Source organism: Rhipicephalus microplus, chromosome 1, assembly GCF_043290135.1.
Source record: "Rhipicephalus microplus isolate Deutch F79 chromosome 1, USDA_Rmic, whole genome shotgun sequence".
Taxonomy (NCBI): Eukaryota; Metazoa; Arthropoda; class Arachnida; order Ixodida; family Ixodidae; genus Rhipicephalus; species Rhipicephalus microplus.
Genome location: NC_134700.1, coordinates 220,564,166 through 220,586,797, shown reverse-complemented (window position 1 = coordinate 220,586,797; position 22,632 = coordinate 220,564,166). Strand labels below are relative to the sequence as shown.

The window sequence follows — 22,632 nt, the reverse complement described above, 5'->3', positions numbered from 1 at the left end:
ACAGAGTTCGTCGGTTTCAACTCGCCTGCTCCGTGCAGTTTTCGGTAAATTGACATAGAAAACAAGCTTGCTTGTGATCCGGTGTCAACTTTGAATTTTATTTCGCAGTTGCTAACTTCAGCCTTAACCATCCAATCCCTCTCGCATCTTGCTGTTGCGACCTCGAGGATATCAAAGTCCTCTTCTGGTCGTTTGCCAACTTCACTTACTACAGCTGACGAACAGCAACTTTCGAAGTGTTTAGGCTTATGACACAATCGACATTTTCTTGCTGGGCATTGTTTTCATTTGTGCCAGCGGTTGCACCGGCGACAGCGATGTTGTTCTTTCGCCTGTTTTCCTTCCTTTGGGGTTGACGGGCGCCTAGAGACCGTGTCCACACTGTCTTCGCTTTTACGCCACATTTCGTTTCGCTGTGCTACCGTTTCTGCTGCCCTGCATATTTCCTCCGCTTTTTGCAACGTCAACTTGTTGTCCCCCAGCATTTTTTCGCGTAGTCTAGGATTGTGCGTGCCAAATACAATGCGGTCCCTTATCATCGAGTCCTGCAATATGCCAATGTTACGCTGGGCTGCTTGCTTTTTCAGTCAAGAAGAACTCTTTCAAATGGTTCCCCTTCCGCCTGCTTTCTCGAACGGAATACATATCTCTCGTGCACTTCATTGCTAACTTCGGCGCAATAGGCATCAAACTTGCTCACCACGGTGCTGTAATCATTCTTGTCCTCGTTCGGCCCAAACTGGAAGTTGTTGAAGACGTCCAACGCGTCGTCACCGGCAATGCTCAGAAGTAGTGCTGCCTTCAATGCTTCCGTTTTCGGCTGCTCCACTGCCGCCGTTGCCTGAAAAAATAATTCAAACTTCTGCTTAAACCGCTTCCAGTTTTCCGTGACGTTACCGGACAGTCGCAATGGCTCTGGAGTCTTCAGGAGATCTATGAAGTAGCAGACGCGAGGTCGGTTTCCTCCGGGGTCAAGGGGCCGCTTCTGACACCATGTATGGCTAGCGCCTCGAGCAGATGGACGACGCTGACAGCAGCATGGTCGGTGCAAGAAAGATGACGGTGTTTATTGGGGCTCAGCTTATAAAGGCATCGGCGAACGCACTCGAACAGACTGTGCATCACTGATGCGCATTCGCACCGATCAGCACAATCAGCACATGTGCCCGATACAGACCCTATAAGAACAAAGCTTCTTAATTGGGAGCAGCACTAATGGGGTAGCGCTCCGCATGTTTCTGGTTATTCTTGGCTTGGCATGTGTGTTTGCACTTCTCTCCTAGGTAAGGTTGAAGTGCTTCTCTACAATGGATTGCCAATGCAGGAATTTCTCTGTTTTATAGTGGACCGATCCGCTCTACGCTTACTAAAGTTAACGTAAAAAGTGTGTGCGCGTGGTATATTGTTTCCATTTGTTTTTACAATGGGAAAAGCTGCAGTTAGCAGCCTGTGGTCATGCATTTAGAGTTAAAACGTCAGTTGCAAGTGAAATTGTTCATTCAAATTAAAGACCAGTTTGTTTTTTACAGCCATTTGTCTTTTACATCTGGTGTCTGTTTGAAAAATAATACACTTGTTGGGAGAGATAAGGTAGCCAACCATGTGGATGAAATATATCTGTTGTCTCTTTCCATCTTGTAAAGGGGTTCACTTGGAACGGGCCAATAGTATAGGCATGTTCTTGTACTGTCCTTGCAACCCATGACAAGCCCTCATTCTCATGCCTTGCTGCTGAGTACTACCATGTTCTCCTGTAAGTTATCACAACGCCATCCTCCTAGTGGGACTAGGTCCTCAATCATTTATTCTACTTCAGCCCGAATCTCACCAATTATTACAAATGATGGGAAATGTGAGAAAGTGTACATACACGTCTGTTTTAATCCGTTTTACTTTTCACCTTTGCAACATATCGTTATGGTACGTGTGCCTGCAGGGTGGTGAATTTGAGCAGCGTGTGTGGCATGCTTAAGAGGATTCCTGGAAAAGAAATCAGGGAGAGGCTTCGCAGGCCTGACATTACTCTGGAGGAGCTCTGTGGCCTCATGAACGAGTTTGTACAGTGAGTACTTGTTTCACAATATTGTGGTGTAGCATGCCGATTCATCTCGTGCCTGCAGTCATGGCATTATTTCTGCTTAGCTGTGCTGACCAAGAGATCATTCGCACATCTGTCAAATGCCCTGTGCTGTCACGGTCCCGGCGCCGGTTTTCGTCATGTGAGAGGATTTCTGAGCTGTTTTCAAAAACTGGTTGATGGCGACGTTCAGCGATGCAGTACGTTTCCGTCACTGGCATTGGGACAGAGCCCCACCCCTCATACTAGTTTGACATCATATTAGTACGTGTTACTCCGTGGTGCACCTGGCCAACAAAAGCTAACGGGGAGAGCACAAAGGAACGCAGGGGTAGTGCGACTGGCTCACTGCCACACGACGGCGGTGTTGCCAGCTCTGTTGATCAATACCGTTTAATTTCTCGATTCACGACAACGTTGATATGGTGATGTACTATTGACTGTTTATTCTTGTTTGCATTAACACTGTACTAACACAACCTGGTTTAATTTATTTACTCGAAAAAAAAAATTGGGCCATCTCCCGCTAAAGGGAACCATGTGTAGATGCGAAGCAGTGGGCGCGAACGCTTACAATGGCGGGGACGTTGACGTTGGCGCTCATCAAGTGAAAGTCAAATAAAGACGCCCCGTGACTGAATTCCGAACGTGCGATCCAGTGCCTACATATACGGCTGACCAGTGAACGGTTATGCGGAGCGAGCAGTCGGTTTTTACTAGCAGAGAGAGGTGGAGGGAGGGGACAGTTTAGCGGGTGTCACACGTGGCGAGCAGGGACAGGTTAGGCAAAGAGTGACGTCAAGGCGCGCACACTTCGAGGAAAGGTATAACCTACTTAGCACCGCCCCGAAATTGTGCGCGCTTTTTAAAAAGCACATTTATTTTGACACACTCTTACAGTTGAACGGAACACATATGCATCACAATGCGCTCAAGCATCCACTCTTGCCCCGCCGCGGTGGTCTAGTGGCTAAGGTACTCGGCTGCTTACCCGCAGGGCGCGGGTTCGTATCCCGGCTGCGGCGGCTGCATTTTGATGGAGGCGGAAATGTTGTAGACCCGTGTGCTCAGATTTGGGTGCACGTTAAAGAACCCCAGGTGGTCTAAATTTCCGGAGCCCTCCACTACGGCGTCTCTCATAATCATATAGTGGTTTTGGGACGTTAAACCCCACATATCAATCAATCAATCAGCATCCACTCTTGTTGAAATGTAATCCCATTTGTCTTTTTCCTTTTCGATGCTTCAAAGTAGGGGTGTGCGAATATTCGAAAGTTTTAAATATTCGGCAAATATTGCATTTGTAATATTCATATTCGATTCGATAACCATATATTAGAAAATTTCAAATAATCGAACTAGCTTGAATATACCTCAAAGATTCGATGTTCACGAATATTCATTCGTAGGATCGCGCAATCATTCGAATGCTTCGAATATTTAAACGAATATTACGGTATTCGAATTCGCTTCTGTTCGAATTTAAGTTATTGTCCTCCCATTTGTTTTTCTCCTTTTCGATACTTCACTGTAGGGGTGTGCGAATATTCGAAAGTTTTGAATATTCGGCGAATATTGCATTTGATATATTCGTATTTGATTTGATAACCACATATTAGAAAATTCTAAATAATCGAACTAGCTTAAATATTCCTCGAAGATTCGATGTTCACGAATATTCGTTTATAGGATCGCGCAATTATTCAAATGCTTCAAATATTCAAACGAATATTAGGGTATTTGAATTCACTTCGGTTCGAATTTAAGTTATTGAAAATTTCGAAGTATTCGCAGGGAACAAATAGGCGCATATTAATCCGGACGTACCACCTCTAAAGGTTGTTTCACTGCAGTATAGGGGTGCTGAAACGTGAGAGCACCTATTTAGGAGAAATTCGCTCTGCCATGAAGCCCCTATTCAATTTTAAAAAGGCCTTGCAACACTTTTTAAGCATTGTCAGAAAACACTGCCAATCGATAGTCAAGGCTACTGAGGACACGCAAGTCAAATATTATAGTGCAGCAAACGGAGTGCGATTCACAGTAAATTCTCAAAGGCAGGTTAAATTTGCTCTCTTCTTTCGGCAAATGACTCCACAAGCTCAGAAAGCATGCGTGACGTATTTCATTTCCCTGTGCCATTCCTCCCTTCTTAGCTTCCAGTGCTTTCATCGGGATGAGAAGAGGGAATGCACTAGCAGCATGCGATAAATCTTTGCAACTCCGCGTTACTGGACGGATTCTAAAAATATTTGCGGCGGTGAATTCATGAGGCAATAAATAAGCTTCTTTAGTGAATGCATTCCATGACTACTTGAAATTGTGTCGCACGACCCCTTTAAGTCAAAATATTACTCTCAAATCAATTCATTTTATTAAGCTAAAAAGCTACTTATGACGGCTTATATGCTCTAAGTATAATAAATCTTAAAATGTTTCGTATTTCAAGGGTTATGACGTATCCTGCTGAAAGTAAAATTCTGCTTATACTCGAAGTTCTTTCGACTTTTTTTTTTTAACTAAAAAAAACTAATTTGCATATAGGCTCTATTTCATTTTTAAAAAATATTGCGCAAGTTATTTACATCACTTGAAATATGCTATTTTTTCTTTATATGTCATATATACTATTCGACCACTATCACTATTCACTTCCAACCTAAAATTCACTATTGGCACAAGCTTATTCAATCGCATATGTCACTGTGAAAAATTTATGATTTTGTGCCTTTGTCATAAAAGCCACAGTAAATTTTGCAGCGATTACTATGACTTCACCGTAAGAGCGGTGATGCTTGCATGGAAATTCATGGGAGTCTGATGACAGCTACCAATTAATGCGGCGGCAAGTTATTGCGACAAACCTACCAATGATAAATATCTCAATCAATCTTTATTATGTACTGCTTGCGCAGCAGTACGTGTGGCTTAGCGGTTTAGCACTGTTACAGTTTACGTAAGCGTACCGACCAGGTCGTCTGTTGCCACGCCTTTGTGCGCGAGACCACAAGTGCATATCGCTCGTGGAAACGAAGGCAACTCACCACTGCCGCATCGGTTCGACGAAATAGTCTTCACACCTTTGCTTGGTCTCATGCTGAGCGAGCATGAAGAAAAAAAATCTCTGCGCAAGGGCGAATGCACGTGTATATGTTACATGGCGCGGCGCTGATGGAGTGAGCTTAGTAGGTGATGCACTGTATGCAACTAGCTAGAAGCGCACTCAGCTTGACCTATGATGGCAACATGTTTCATGTATAGCAGGCCAGTTTTTGCCAATGGATCACCGTAGAAACGTATGCGCACATGTCGAAGCTTAACGAGTCGCCCGTCAGCTGTGCCGCCACTTCAGCATGTGTACCTTCTTCATACTTCTAAAATAATTTCATGATAGGGGATATGGTCAGGCAAATGAGCTGAAGTGTGTTTCTGCACAATGGCAAACATAGAAAAGGCCATGCACTTTGGGTAATGTTACAATGGCATCCACTGATGCTGATGCATGCAAGGTGATGGACGGATTACTGCGTAGCGTTCCTCAAAGAGCCTTTGAAAATCCGTAGTACGGGCATCGTGCTTGCGCGGCAACGTCACCTGCAATCAACCCTCCGTTACACCATTGCTACGATCTTGCTTTTTTGCTAACGTCAGTTTACTGCTGTCTGTAGCCAGCGCGCCGAAAGGGGTCGCGATGCGGCAAAATAGTGCCCTCGCCATCGGGAGTTGTGGCTCTGTCAACAAAAAGGCATATTTGGGGCATATTTTTATCACACATCAGTAATCACCTATCTCACGCGCTTACCTCATGTTGTTGCTGCGTGCGCGGTACATCTCGGTCACGACCGTGCAACGATCAGCACAGCACAGCATTCTTGATCAGAAAATGGCGAGCGCGGTTCTAGAGAAAGTCAACGGAGGCAAGCGAGATAATGAGTATTGCTGCATAGTTGAAAAAAGCCCCAAGTACTCCTATTTTCCTTAGTGAGTTGACCAGATAAGAGAACAGGGGACAAAATTAAAAAGAATACTATAAAATCAAGGTTTTTCGTGCCAGAACTGGATGAATTGTGACCACCTAGACTGCTTTAATAATCCCTTAGACTTAAGTACACGGGTGTTAACTGTACAAAATCAAACCGGTGGCCTCATGCTTACTAGTCATCAAGGCAGGTACAAAAGGTTTGTTCATCATGTGAATTTAACCCAACATCACAGTCACAAGCTCAATCTTATGCTTTCTGGCAAGTGCAGATGGTGACATTATTTTTAAATTTTGTGTGCAATAACCGACTATAATAACAATTGTACTGTTTCCAACCTAAATATATGGTTGAGTAAAAGATTACTGGTGGGAAAAAAATTGCACTTCTTCATTATTCAATATTCGTTTCGTATTTGAAGCTATGTATTCGTATTCGAAAATTTTGATATTCGTACACCCCTACTTCAAAGCGTTCACGTGCCTGCACGCCTGCTGCTTTTTTGGCAGGCTTTGTAGCTTTTGCTCAAAACCAGACCTACTTATGGTATCGCTCAACTTTGCAATGCTGCATGCGCTTTTGTCGGTGCAGCTGCGCATTTTTTCGCGTTACCTTTGTGTTAAGTTAGCTTTTGACTGTATTGCTTTTGTACCCTTACTGTACGTCTCATTTATCAACAGCCTACAAACCTGCAATATTTCCCATGATAGTTCCCACGGCATCGACATAGAAAATTATCATAATGTGAGAACTGTTTGTACTGTAGATATTTGTAAAACCAATTTCACTTTTACCGGTGTTACAGCGTAGGATGGGGTGCCTTCAACCATGGCGCTTCCATGTTGCAAGTCGTATGAAGCGCCACTGTACACATGACATGAAATGAAGATTTGAAGCATTACTTGAACACAAACAGTCGTGTTCAATTCTGGGCTCTCCAAGAACCAGTCAGGCTGTTCAGCTTCCCTCCAAGGAGTGTGTTTTATTTTTATTTGTGCACTTGGTATTCCCGTTTCTGTCTCAAACCCCTCGCAAGGAATTATGGCATCGATTTCGAACGGGAGGCCCTTGACATTAGCAATGCTGTCGACACCCTTTCTTTTGACAAGAACACCCTGTACAGTCATGTCCAATATGCGTTGCAACATTCTACCCATGGTCAAAGCGGCGCCAGCACTGCATGGTGGCATAGACACAGAAAATGTTCACTAATGTGAGAACTGTTTGTACTGCTTATATTTGTAAAGCCAATTTCACTTTTGCCAGTGTTACAGCTGCGGGGTAGTGCACTGCAGTGGCGCCTCAGCTTCACGCTATGTTTGCACGGGCAGCGGCAAGGAGGTTGCGGGAGAGGCGGCACTGTGCCGCTTTCGTAGCCTTTCGTGCCCTGCTCCTTGGCTGAAGCCGAGATGCCCCGTTTCCCTCCTTGCCCTTTTCTGGGGAGACTCCTTTCCAGACCCCAGGAACGCGCATCACTTTGTTGGGGGGCTCGTCATCTTTCGACTCAGGGAGTCATGATGGACACAGCTCAATCGAGTTGGGAGACATTTAGCCGCCATCACCCTTTCCGCACCGCCCGGTTCTTTGTGGGTGACCCACTGTCCCAGCGCCGGAGTCCAAAGCCTCGAGTGGCGAGTTGAACCTTATGGCTCTTTCTCTCGTGCGCTTCGCATTTTGTGCCCTTTTCCACGTTGCCGTGCGAAACTAATCTGCCAATTCGTCGTTGTATATTGTTGTGTTAGTGGCACTTGACACTTTGATAAACAGTGTTCGGCATAAACTCGTCTCTCTTACCCCTGGCCTGAAACCCGCCGAGATCGTAACTAACTGTGAAGCACGAATTAGGGGTCTATGTTAGCTGCTGCGTAGTGCTAGTAGCGAGTGACGAACGCTTCGCTGGCGCGTGGTGCGATTCACAGAACGGACAGTCTCGCACGCGTGGATCTGCTTGTTACAAAGTAACCCCTATACAGCGTAGGCTGGGGCGCCGTCAACCATGGCTCTTCCGTATTGCAAGTCATATTGAGTGCCATATGCCATGCAATGAAGGGTTGATGCATTACTTGAGTACAAAGGTAACTTTCCAAACCACAGTTACAACACTTGACGTACACACTGAGAATGCTACAACGTCCGTGTTGTTTGGGGTGACGTGTCTTGCGCAGTACTTACTGGGAAGGTCATCTTGCATCACACCCTTCGAGATATCGTAGCCGCCGTTACATTTAGTCGAACTTGTGAAACATTCGTTTCAGCACTGTGCAGTTCATTCTTGATAGAGTCCACCTTTCTTCGCTTATAAGGCAACACCGTCTTTCTTTCATGAGGCAGTTTCTTTGAGAGGTAAGCAGGCACATTAGGAAATATCGTGAAAATAGCGTTCGTCTGCAGGTAGGGCGATCACAGGGGACTTCCACAGACTCACCATTGATGACATGCTTGTATACATACAAACGACGAATCTCTCATCTAAATGAGCCTCACACATAACGCAGTTGATTCCTCGCGAGCACGAGGAATCACGTGCCTTGCGCCGTTCATTGTAGACGGGAACAGTGAGGATTGATGCCTTGTTCGCTAGTTTGCGAGCTGAAGGTGCAAAGAAGGGTTCTTGCAATTTAGAAACCACTGTAGCGTGGACCAATCCCAAACAAGTTCAAACCGGCACACCACCGCAGACAATTTTACAGCTTGTGCCCGTTCCGGCCTAAGCGGCGAAACACGCGGCGACGGCGGGTGCCGACAGGTGCTCACGACAGATCTCAGTAGTGACTGACGCACCACCCCGCAGCTGCATGAAATATCAGCACCCCTCTGAACACGGCGCGGCTGAGGCGATGCAGGCACCTCTCCTTCTAGCCACCGTAACGTTGCAACCGGTTGCAGCTGCCGTTGTTTGTTTGTACAGAGCTTCGTTGCATCTGCTCTATGTTTTTCGTGACGCGGTAAGTTGTTCCACGGTTGTGTGAATGAACACGGACAATTTTCTAATTTTTCTTATCTAAAAAGGGCCGCAAAAGAAGGCAAGAATGAAGAGAAAGGTTGGGGGCGCTCTGCTTACAATGCGTCCAAGGTTGGCATCACTGTGCTGAGCTTCATCCAGCAGCGTGAATTTGATGCAGACCCTCGGGAAGACCTTGTTGTAAATGCTGTGAGTACTGGCTTTACCTTTTTGTAGTTCTAGTTTTGTGAGTTCTAGTCTAATTTGGTGAGTTGGTTGGGCATGGCAAGTGTGGGAGTGCACTAGAAAGACGAGGACAGGGCATAGACAATGTTGTGCTATATGTGTCTTTTTCTCGCTCATTTTTTTTGTTTCTTAAGCCCTTTCCCGCATATGTTGTCATGCTCATTTGCTTTTTTCTTTGACACAAATGAACCTACAAAAGTGTGTAATCTATTTTTTTTTCCAGCATTCTAATGCGCTTTGCCCGCACATAGATGTAATGTTGCATAAACACTCTTCATTAGTGAAACGAGATTGATTTGTAGTTTTTGTGGTTAAATAGGGTAAAGTGATCATCAATGACAAGCTATTATTACTTGGTACACTATAGTATAACTGGTAGCACTTTTTTTTACAGGAATTTGATAAATAGTCCAGAAATCGAAGTAACGCTTAAAAAAAATTTTGAATGAAATTGATTGAACAAAATATGAAAAGGACTAAGTTCGTCAATGCTTGTGCGTGCCGTGCAAAAAGAAATGGACTCTGTGACGACGCGGTAACAACACACACAATGCTTATAATATAGAAAGAAGGAAAACTACACACAAATGTACATGAACACAAATCTACATGAACACGACAAATTAATGGGTCTATTGTGAGAACAATAGACCGAAGTTCAAGAAACGAAGTTCAGGAACCTCGTGGTACGAAGGATGGTATGACGGACGCTTTGGTGCAGGGCAAGTGGCGTGCGAAAAGCACGATGAAAGTGCCCACATGTCAAAGTGAGATGCTTTGGTGACGACGGTGCTTGACGCCATGGGTCCGACTACGAAAGCTGTCAACCCGCATGGGAGACACAATGCTCCATGCAGGGAAGGGTCAGCCCGTCCAGCGAACAGTTTGTGTCTAGATGCGATGCTTGGCGCAGCCGTGACCATTAGCCAGGCCACATCCATCGCTGTGCCGAACGGCTGATCACGGAGATGCCTCGCCGAGATCTGCAATGCGCTCAGCAAAGAACAGAGCAGCAGGCAAGGCCGCACCTCGAGATGCAGTACTCGTGCTGGCAATGCTGCCCCAGCTGGTGGTTGGACAGCTGCAGCGTGGGCGGCCGCGTTCCCTGGCCGGAACCTGAATCACCGGCGTCCGACACTTCGGCCCGCTGTCTTCCGTCTGCTGCGGCTTTTGCTCGTCCCCAGCCACGAAGCTTCTCGCCACGTAATGCTCACACGTGGCCCAAACGTAGCATGCCACATCTATGGGCCACCACAGGTCATCAGCTGATTGGCAGGCATTACGCGCACAGTTGGCACGAAATCACATGCGCTCACCACCACACCTTGGTCGTCGTCATCGTTTTTGTTCACTCATCACAGATGCGGGTTTGTCTGATTACACAGCATGTGAAGTGTCATCTTTTGACACCTGCAACGTGTCCTGACAAACGGGACCACATGTGTCATAGTCACCAACCACTTCTTCATCATCTTTTGATTGATAACAAAATATTGTGTAAGGTCAACTTGCTTAGTGTTCACACACGTGTGTAGAGGGCTCGAGCGAGGAGGCTGTTTTACAATTCACCTGTGCAGAATTTTTGGCCTTAATAAAGGAATGTATATCAGTTTAACTTTAGCTTCCTACAACCAATATTCCTCCTTTTGCTTTCTTTCTTGTTTTGAATGTGGTTTTTAAGTCACAGAGGCCAACTAAACATAACGGGTGAGCCACCTGCTTTCTAGGCGGGACACAGGCTCGTGTTCGCAGACGGGGCTGTATGTTGATAAAGGCACGAGTGAAATCTACTGTGCAAAAGTTGCAATGGTACAGCCAGGATCAAGCACACAGCTCTTCCACTGCACGTCTTGCATTTCGATCTTACCCCTTCGAAGAGACACTAAAGAGAAAGATGATTTTTCGTCTAATAGTGAAGCACAGTTTCCCAACCTCAAAAACAACTCTCTTACCGTTAGACGGTGCTTGGTAAGCTAAAAAATGGACGAGAAGAAAATAGGGTGGAGACGCCACCCTGAAATTCCTTCACCTGACACTGTGATGTAATAAATTATTATGGTGTTCACTGGGTCCTACGGGTCTTTTAATAGATAAAAACGATGCACATTACATCTGTGGGTGCCACAGACCACCATACGAAGTTTCAGAAAATTTCTTTCAGCAAATGTCATGAAAATACGAAAAATTGATTTTGAAGTTTCTGACGTCGTGTGCAGAGATGTTGGCATGAAATTTAAAAATGAAACTTCGACCTTGATTTTCTTTGCTAATAATGAACTTACGGTAATAGTGAAACACGTGGCATTAGAGTTCTCAGGGTGCAGTTCGTCAATCCAAACCATGTTTTTGTTTGAAGAGGGTAGCCTACTGCGCTGTACACTAACTTGGCTTCGTTCTCATGTCCTCTTCACCTACCCCAACACAATGTGATAAATTAGTTAAATGTATGCAAGCTTAGATACGTGCACAGAAGGTGTCATATGTGTTCACATTATTTGGCAACATTATACACAGATGTAATGAAAACATTATATGTATTTTCAGTGAAATGGCTATGGTTTAGTGACTCATTGTCAGATATTTTTATCTAATTGTTTATTTGCAGCTACTGTGAGATCATTGGGCTGTTGTGGGGATGGGGCACAAATCTGACACAAAATCCATCACTTCTTAAATGAAGTATAGCTAATAAATAAAATCTATAAATCACGGTGTGTCGCTACTTTTACATAAATAGTAAATGAAATCTGACATGAAAACTGTCATGCCAGTCATAAAGCAGCAATACATAGCTGATAGAAAAAATCTACATTACGATACTTCATTCTACTGTTTACAACATACATGTTACATAATCTCTGTCACAATATCATGCATCACAATACTAAATTCTACAACGTAATATGTCAGGTCAGTTACGTGAAACTGCATTATTAAGAAAAAAAAAGCTAGCATTCGTGGGGCTTCACTTTAAAATTTTGGCAGCATTGATTTAAAATTTTTTGGCAATTTCACAATCATGCACATATTGGTATCTGGCAAATCATTTCAGTCTTTTAAAAATGCCCTGAAACGCTTTTTCAAGTAACCACGCAATGAATTCACTGGAAAAGCTTATTGCCTCACGAATTCAATGCCGCAAAAATTTCAGGAATCCGTCCAGTGCGAATGGAGTTACAAAGGTTTGTCGCATGCTGCAATTGCATTCTCTCTTCTCTCGTCCCGACGAAAGCGCTGGAAGCTAAGCAGGGAGGGATGGCAGGGCCACACAAAAACGTCACATGCGCCTCGTGGCCTTGAGCACTTTTTTCTTTTTCTTTTTTCTTTGAATGCGCCACTTTTTCGGTGTGATTGTGCGCGCACGCATGGACTAGTCGCGGCCTCCCGCGGCGATCTCTGTAACAAGAGAGCGCGCCATGTTCAAATCAGCCAATGGCTAATAGATGGTCAATTCAAGTGCGATTTTTTGGCATTTTCCGCCATTTGTCAAGTGAAGAGAAAGCAGTTTTTAGCTGACTGATAATTTATTGTGAATTCCAGGACGCGTGCTGTGCTATAATATTTTGCTCGCGTGTTGTCGGGAGCCTCTACTACCTATCGGCAGCGTTTTCTGACAATGCTCAAAAAGTATTGCAAGGGGTAAATGTACGCGTACGTGCTCACACTAGATTGGGGATTAGAATGTTTCTCTTGTGTCACTTGGTAGGTTTCAGACTAGTCACGGGATGAGCTGCTGCACTGCATCAATGTTAAATATATTTCGTAAAAGTAAAAGCAGTTCTCATAGAAAACTAGGATATTAGTCTTGCTATGCCACGGCATTTCAAGCGGGTGGATAAATTTGGTCCTCAAAGCACTACTGGTACACGATCAGTTCAGAGCGCCTTAAAAGAATTAATTTAGCCGCTCTTCTTTGCACTTGCTCAATTTCGTGGATTAGTCCTTTCTGATAAGGGTCCCATATGATGCTTGCATATTCCAATGTAGTTTGTGCTTTAGTCATCATATGCACCAAATATTTTTTTGTCATTAAAACTTCCTCCTTTTGCCATTTTTAATTGTTACAAGACATTATACAAGTGCCATATTTTCTTGTGTACTGTGTTGTTTGCAAGTACAGAATCTCATTCATACTGTATTGGAACTCTCATGCTTCATTGTCATTAATAAAGGTGCACCCAGGCTATGTTGATACTGACATGACAAGCCACAAGGGGCCTTTAACGCCCGACCAAGGTGAGCATTTCATATGTGCTGTTCCTTATTTTAACATTCATTTATTTTCCTTATCCTTATGAGCTATGTTTTCTTTTTTCTTTAATACCCAGGGGTAGAAGTGCTGTGCCAATTGCGCCATTTTGTGCCAATCTGAGCTGCTGTGCCAGACTGCACATAAGCAGCAATATCCGCGATAATTGTCGATTGGAAGTGTGAGCCGAAAATCTAGCCGATTATTATCGTCTACCGAGCTACACTGAGCATTGGCTACACGCAGGACAGGACGCAGCCGCATCCATATCCAATGTAGTTCAATTGCGTTGTATTTTGGTTTGCTAGTGCTCGTCTCATCGCAGTTATCGCCGTGCTATCCCTGCTATAGTGGTGGCACCAGCATGCGTAACTGTGAATTATGTAGCAGTACAGTGAAACCTCGCTACTTTGTACCATGCGGGAATGCGGCATGATCATGCACAGGGCAGTGCACGCTTACAAGCACAAATGTATATTTCTTGGAACAGATACAGTACCACAGCATATGTTGCTGAAAGTACCCGCGAGGAAGTTTTTTCTTTATTCTGCCAAAGTGCAAAAAATATACCGGGCTGGCACTCTCGGAAGTATCGTATTGTAGCGCGTAGTGCTGATGCCAAGGAGCATTTTGTTCAAAGCTATTACGAGGGGCAGCCTATTCGGAATACGCAGCAACTGAAATAGCGATAGAATGGACACTCTCGGCTTTCCGCGATACATTCGTGCGCTTCTTTACCGCGATACTAAGTGACAACTCACATTTTCATTGAAATGCGGAGCGTTCGCGTGGACTCTGATAATGTCCTAGTTAATTGCGTGCAGTGCGGCGCCTAGGCTGCCCACGCCATCGCAGTCGGGCGGCTCTCACTACTGTGCATGCAGATTGTCTGAGTCATTTGCTCGTCCCCACTTCGCTACGGACCCAGCATAGATGAGCTGAGTAGTGTGTTTATATATAACTAGCGTGAGCATAACAAACTTCCGCCAAGCGAAGTGCGCCACGATTAGCTATAACCCTTTCCAGAGTGCGTGCTACTCCGTTTTACAGATTAGGTGTAATGTCAGTTGCAACGCTGCAGTGGCTAGTCAAACTCTTGCAGTAGGAGCGTTAACGTAAAGAAATAGTTCACTGTTTTTGTCACCCTGAATATATTTTTCTTTTTGTTTCAATTCGAGTGTTAAATGACTTATGAGCATGTTTTGTACCACAGACATACACCCACACACATTTGTAGGTGGGAAGTCTGGTGAACTCATTAGTACTGAATGTTTAGTGCGAATGATTGAAATTTTTTTTTACCGGAAATAGCTTTGATTGACGATGATGTCCGACGCTAGAAAGCTGCATCCAAAATAATGCGCGTTGCTCCAAAACACACCTTTTAGTGCTTCGAACTTGCTCCAAAACTTTCCTTTTACTGTGCCAAAGCTGTTCCAAAACAGCATCATTCCTGCTCCCTGAGCTGCTCCAAAACACTCAAGTTTGCTTCCACCCCTGAATACCAGGAAAAGGAGGGTGAAACTAATATTTCTTGGTACCAGTTGCAGAGCATATGGAAAAGAAGGAAATGTACATTTCAGAGAGGCTAAATGCAGATATGAAAGCATGTGGTACAGTTGTTGTGCAAGAATGAAGTTTTTATGTATCGATATTAAACATGTTGTCCCATAAAATACTCAGTAGTAGCAATCACTATAGTGAAAAATGATTAAAAATTCTGTGTTTCCAAATGCAACAATATCGTGGATGTTTGTAATGCATTAAGGGAGATCACCTTTTGTTGGTTATTTTCCCAATAACAAGCAATGGTTGTGATCCCCATTTAAGCAGATGACAAAGGCAACAATATGACTGATTGTGTCAACGGTTACCTATGTATTTTTTAAGTAATAGGCAAATGGAGAAAAGCATGGCTTATTTAAAGACAGATCATTGTCCCTGAAAGAGTGATAGAGATGCATTTCATGTTGTTGTTTTATATTGAATGTAAAAACTGTGTACTAGTTGCGTATAGCAGATCTAAAACAGCCTATATTTCACCTATCCTTTTCTGCACTGTTGTAGGTGCTGATGCTCCCACATACTTGGCTATGTTGCCTCCGAACGTCAAATCACCCAAAGGAGAGTTTGTCTGGAATGACCGCACTGTGACACCATGGGACGAGTAACTGCAGAAAGTACCAGTGGCCTTGCATTTTTCACACAGGGGCACTTGCTGACCTATGTTATAGTGCTGGACTACAATACCAAGCCTCTGAACAAAAGTGAAGTTGGAAAAATGTACCTGCTCACATCATTGTATTATGAATGCTGGGATGGCAGCTTTCTTTAGGAATCATGGAAAATCTTTATGAAAATAAACTTTTTTTTATTTACTGTGGGAAAGAAGGTTTGAGCTGCTTTTTCTATTGCCTTACTTTAATCGTTTGTAGTGCTGTCTTGTGGGGACTAGAGTAGGGATAAAAGCGTTGCAAACAGTAACTTTTCTGTGAATGCTGTCAGCGCTGTTCTATGTATCGACATGTATCACTGGGCCACATATAGGCATGTTCCATGTCAACAGTAGTTTTGCCTAAAGTGCATTGTGTACCTTGCAAGGGCCAAAGGCACTCGTCCATGGCATACGCGGTTATAAAAGGAAGAGGCTGCAGTTTCAACAAACAGCTCTTGAACAAGAGATCTTTCACTTGTGTGATGATTGGGTATGCGAGCTGAAAACATATTTTCTGTTGTCTGAATTAATTGTATTATGTATTATTACCATTTTATTTCTTTCTATTTTTGATTGATATGTGGGATTTAAAGGGGCCCTGAGACACTTTTTTGAGTAACAATGGAATTGATTCACTAGAAAAGCGTGTTACCTCACAAATTCAATGCCGCAAAAATTTTAAGAATCCGTCCACTACGGGCGGAGTTACAAAGATCTGTCACACACTGCAATCGCATTCTCTCTTCTCTCGTCCCTACGGAAGCACTGGAAGCTAAGCAGGGAGGGATAGGAGGGGCAAACGAAAAATGTCACGCGAGTGTCGTGACCTTGAGCACTTTCGTTTTTTTTTTTCTTCGAATACGTGGCCTTTTCAGTGCGATCACGCGTGGACAAGTGACGGCTTCCCGCGGCGATCTCTGTAACGACCGAGCGTGCCATTTTCTAATCAGCCAATGGCTGATAGATGAGCTTACTACGAGTGATGTTCGGGCTTATTGCGTGATTTGTAGAAAGAAGAGAAAGCAATTTTATCTAACTGATAATTTATTGTGGATTCCAGGCCGCATACTGCGCTATAATATTTGGCTCGCGTATTGTTGAGATCCTCTACTACCGATCGGCACCATTTTCTGACCATGCTCTAAAAGGTTTGCAGGGCCCCTTTAACGTCCCAAAACCACCATATGGTTATGAGAGACGCCGTAGTAGAGGGCTGTGGCAATTTCGACCGCCTGGGGTTGTTTAACCTTTTTATTTTTATATTTCATAACATTTTTGAATGACCTTTGAAATTTCCAACTACTAATTCTAGGCCAATCCCCCCTCCCTCGACAGGTTACGTGCCATTGTTTTTGAAGGAAACAAACTGTCCGTGCACAGGAGCAGGTCTCGTGGTGACTGACAGGCAGCCGTCATTTTCTAAACTACTTGAATCGAATTAGAGGAGGAGTAGTTTTAAAGTTAATCTGACAATGAGAGTATCCATAATATTGAGGTGTGCGTCTCAACAAAGTTTTCTATTCTAACACTTCTGTAACAGAATGGCCAACTCATTTTCATTTGAAGAACACTTAAAGTCACGCTTATATAGAACATCATTGCAACACTTTCAGTCATCTGCAATTTTAGTTGGAAGTAAATTGAGATGTTAAAGGGGCCCTGGAACATTTTTTAAAGTAACCATGGATTGAATGCACTAAAAGAGCTTATTTTCTCATGAATTAAACACCAAAAAATGTTAATAATCCGTCCAGTAGGGGTGTAGTTACGAAGATTTGTCGCACGTTGCAGTCGCATTCTCTTCTCTCTTCCCGGTAAAAGCGCTGGAAGCTAAGCAGAGGGAGATAGCATCAGCAAAGAAAAAAAAAAGTCTCGCGCATTTCGTGACCTTCACACTTTTTTTTTCTTCGAATGCGCGGCTTTTGCAGCGCAATCGCGTGCGTAGACAAGTCGCGGCCTCCCGCGACACCTCCTCTAAAAATTGAGTGCGCCATGTTCAAATCAGCCAATGGCTGATGGAAGGCTCTCTACGAGTGATTTTTGAGCTTCCTTCGTCATTTGTCGAGAAAAGAGAAAGCAACTTTTATCTGACCGATAATTCTCAATTAGGCCGCACGCTGCCCTATAATATTTGGCTTACGTGAATCGACAGGAAGCGTTTTCTGACCACACGAAAAGTGTTGCAGGGCCCCTTTAAGGGATTGTTGCTCAGCCGCAAAAAAATATTACAGCATATCCTCGGAGTGAATAATAATGAGTGGGGCGAAGCGTCTGTCTGTCTTTGCTTGTAGTTGCCGTGATCGAACAACGCCGCTGCAGTGCCGCTGCCTTACGTTTGCGATCGACCGAGTCCTCGCGCCACCGCTGCGCAGCCTGCCGAGAAGTCTCGGCCTTGCAGGCTGTTGTCTCGGCATTCTGCTTGCGAATGCGCTCTGCCACCGCCTTCCGTGCCCTCCGCTCCGCAGCCTTGTTAGAGTGTACTAAAAATGTCCCTTCTAGTTCACTGTAGCCTTGTCTTTCATCCGGAGACTCCGAGCAGAAGGAGAAAACGTGCCACATGCATTACATGTAGATATACTAACGCGACTTAGTGAGCATTTCAGAAACTACATGTGGCTACAAACATAGGAGGAAGGACAAACCTACGCCTTAAGAAGCTTCGCCCCTAAATTAATTTTGGTTCCCTAACTTAAATTAGGTTGGAGGGACCTTCGGTGATGCAAAAGCAGGATATATATTGACTGTAAGTTAAAGATATAGCAGGACGAAATATATACTAGAGTTCTAAACAGGCAGTACTGGCGGATTTAAACGCGACATTTTTTTTTAATCTAACGATTGGTATGCACAATATTGCGCCATGATCATGACAAATCAGGTCTCTAAAGATGTTTGCTATGGGCAATGTTCGTTCTGATCAACGCCTTCAAATCGTAAACACCTATACGACCCCAATTAAACTGGAAACGAAATGATGTGCATTGCTTTGCCCTAAGTTGTAGTGTTTCAATCCGTGATTACTGTACATGAATTTGAAGCATATTCGTGGGCAATTTTATGGCGAGGGATTTTTCTACATTCTTCAGTGCAAACGTTGTGACGACTCTGATGGGATATATGCATCTCCCACAAGATGTCACAGGATTTTTTCTTGCCCGCCTAATTCGAGTCAAGGGAAAATTTGAATGCATTAATTACCCTGACTTTGCATTTAGAGACGCGCAATTCCCCGTAACGGCGCAAGCGCTATAGGTACATATTCGCAGATGCAACCATGGCAACTACTGGGGTATCTCTTGTATTACAAAAAACTGTGGCAGCATGGTCTGTCGGACGCGTGGTGCGAAGGTTCAAGGTTCGAAGTTACTGCTGCGTTCTTCACGGTATAGCTGTCTCATGATGACGTTGCGTGTGTTGATGTGGTAAGAGAAACACTGTAAACCGTTCTCTATGTAAGACTTGCATTGACACCTCTGAAACTGCCATATTGGAGCACCAGCATGTCGGAACGCGATGTTTGCGATGTGTTGTCTAAGACCCGTGTATTCACAAACCAACCTTGGCCTCACCTCGAGTTTTTGTCGTATATCTGTACAGTCTACATGCGTTATAAAGACACAAAAGTGGTAACAAGGTAAAAAGTTACAAGATTGGTTCATGAATACTGGCCTACTTTGTACATTAAGAGCGATAAAGGCTTACAACCGATAATAAAAATTCAAGGTAAGGCAGAGGATAATTTGTGAATAAGGTGCTATTCGTATCACACACGCACTCTTTTATTATGTGTGCACACAGACGTTTGTGTCCCGCCATTCTCGCATTGATGCAACTCCTCTCTCTCTCTTCTTTGTCAAAGCCGTCTTTGCAGAGTGCCAGTACATATTAAGCTTCGTTCACGACTGTAGTGACCTACGTTATTCATGACACCATGAGCAAGCAATCTGAACGACATGTGCAGATACTTTCACCGATATGAACCAAACGTGCAAGCTATTTTTAGCTTCAAGCCGCCAATAATATTCGGTCTTTATTGTATTCTCTTTGTCGCCCTGCTCGATTTATTGATGCAAGACTAGCCTTCAGTTTCGGCTGTTCATGCAATCGAGAGCCCACAATTGAAGTATTGTGTGCTAGCGGAGTTTGCCACGTGCCGCTCGTTCTTGCTTTAAATTTACAGTCGTCCTTTCTCTTTTTTGTTTACCCCCTGTAATAACAGAAAAAGGAGACGCAGGAACCTTTTGTGGCCGCGAGAACACAACATTGTGTGTCATTGCCCTCCCCTCTGAAACTCTGGTAGCGATGTGCTCAAGCATGGCTTTCGGGCGAATACTCCCTGGAACCTAGAGCACTTTAATTGCTACAGAGGCAAACAGAAATAAAGTTGACTAAACTTTGCGAATGCATGAGAACTATCAGCTTGTATTCTGTGTGTTCACATAGGCTCATTTACAGGTTAGCTGAACTAGCGATATAAATCACTCTATGCAGTATATCAGGCAATAAATAGGTGAAAGCCCATTCATAGGATGCCTTATCTGATACACTAGAAATAATGTGGGCATTACAAAAAGATGTGCAAATTTTGTTACCATCGTTCACCTCATGCAACACGTTCCATAACAAATAAAAGAAGTGCTTTCTAGCGCAGCGTCAGCAAGTGATTGCTTTACTGGTCTCAGACCACGCCTCTTTGCCACAATGTGCATGCTAGCTGGTTCTGGAATCTTGGGTGCCAGTCTTCTCGATTTGTCGCAAAATTGTGGCATATCCAACATTGATGATCTCAGGGTATTGACTTACAAAGCCAGGTCACAGCAGCTCAGCATACCACTCCCATCTTCGGGTTTTGATGCCAACAGTGCCTCTGAAATCGCCAGTGCATTCTTCAGTTCAGCCAGTGACAATGCTGCAGCACTGCAGCTGGTGTGTAATTTCTGCATTGATTATCGCATCCAGACGGTGCCGACATGGCAAGGGTTTCTTTCGGCAGCCAGAACTGCCGGCGCTACTGACACCATTTGCCGAGCTTTGCCTGTACTGGGTGGCCACCCTCTACTCTGGTCGAAACCGGCATTCATCTATGCATGGCAGTATGTCCTTCAGTATGCACCTGCCTTGCTGCCTAGTGCATCGAGCAGGATACTGCCATTGCTTCTTCGCTGCCCAGTCGTTCAAAGTCTTCCACCATTACTACATGAAGATGATTCCTGCAATCAAGAAGGTGTCGTTTTCAACGTTGTGTACATGTTGTTGAGAGAACCAGGAAATATTCAGTACAGTGTGAGAAAATTGCTGAGGTAATTTTCAAGGTCACTAAAGTTGCCTGTTAAGATCAGGTGAACATTTTGAAAATTCCAAGCGTAAGTCAAGCTTTGGGGGAAATCATTCAGCAAAACATTCAATAACATCTGTGAAACTTTGCCTAAACAAAATTGTGGCTGTGGTAAATATTTTGTTGTTATTATCACGCATTTAGATACATTATCCTGTCAAATAAATGGATGAATGCGAAACTTTATTTGAAGTCCTAAGGTAGACTCGATTTAATTTTTCAACATTTGCAGTTTTAGGTCACAATGCTTCACTTGTGTGGGCAAAATAGAAAATATATAACATCCCTAGGGCCAGAAACATCACAGAGAATTTACAGCAACAGTTGCATGAATGATAAATCACAGATTTTGCTACGAGATATTCTTCAGGAACAGTGTAGCCTGTTAACAATGTAAGTGACCTGCATTAAAAAGGAGACTGATTGGCACAGGGCTTATGGGTGTCAACCTCGCGCGCTGAATTGTTGTGTCAGACTGGACAATTGTATTGGAGTAAAGTCATCTGCCTTAATTGTCTTTACTACAGGCGAAGACTCGTTTCTGCGAGCAAATATCTTGCCCCCCGAGTAACCTGAGAAACAAACAGTAGGTTTTTGTGTTTCTCCAATCTCTGCAATATTGCACCTCGGAAACAAGAAAACTGACGTGGACTTGAGTTGAGAACAGTAGTGCACGACTTGGGTTTTTTGTAGTTTGATGTTAAGTGCCCAGATACTTAGCTTTGTTTAGCAACAGGTGACGTGCCAATGCTGTGCCTCTAGAATTGTTACCGCTGACCAATTCTGAACCTACCGAAAGCAATTCTGAACCTACCGAAGCCCCCCGAAAGAAAATTATGCATACTGCCCCTGGTGTTGTGTATGAAAAGCTTCAAGTGCAGTTTCTTTTGTTCTGTTTCCAAGCACAGCTGAACATACTCAGCATCAAAGAAACATGCATATACATCAGAACTGTATCTCCAATGGACACATTTAAGCGATCTTGCAGGAAATTGGCTAAAGCTGATAATTTGAATAACTCTAACAAGTCAGCAATGACTTCACTTGGAAAACAGTCACACATTCCTTTTGGCTATATAGTTAATTTCAGAAAGTGGACATTGATAGATCGTGCTATTGAGTCTCAGTACCTTAAGTGTTTTTCTATAAAGAGGCTTTTTAGAGAATGAACAGTGTGCTTGATTGGTATGGTTAGTGCTGCATGGTAGGCGACTAAAACAGCACGAAGGACGTCATGAGAAGGAAACACAAACAATTTTTGTTGCCTTCTTGTCCCGTCCTTGACACTTTTTCAGTCTTCCACCCTGTTTATAGCAAAATTGTTCTATTTCTTTGCCATTAATTTGCTTACATTAAGGCATTGATGAACAATCTCATATTACTATAGTTTTACCTTCCATTTCGCCCACTGCACGCTGTCGTTGGCTTATCGCACACCTTGGTACAATGCACTTGAAGTCTTAGTAATTGGTTTGACATGTGGCGTGTGTTCTAGGAGCTTTTGGCTAGCCTTCGGGAAGTAAGTGCTCAATGAAAATTGGGTGAGTTACAATTTATTCACGATCGATTGAGGCAGAGTAAAAAGTATG

General features: G+C 43.8%; 1 protein-coding gene across 1 annotated transcript in view; it reads left to right on the top strand.

Moving 5' to 3' along the window:
- The window catches only part of LOC119166953 (carbonyl reductase [NADPH] 1-like), a 41,042-nt gene extending 25,158 nt beyond the window's left edge, over nucleotides 1-15,884 (top strand). The window contains exons 5-8 of the mRNA XM_075891409.1: nucleotides 1,937-2,062; nucleotides 9,067-9,208; nucleotides 13,417-13,480; nucleotides 15,561-15,884. Coding sequence (XP_075747524.1) covers nucleotides 1,937-2,062; nucleotides 9,067-9,208; nucleotides 13,417-13,480; nucleotides 15,561-15,664 — 436 coding nt within the window. The 3' untranslated portion in view covers nucleotides 15,665-15,884. The remainder of the gene's footprint in view (nucleotides 1-1,936; nucleotides 2,063-9,066; nucleotides 9,209-13,416; nucleotides 13,481-15,560) is intronic.
- The last annotated feature ends 6,748 nt before the right edge of the window (nucleotides 15,885-22,632 follow it).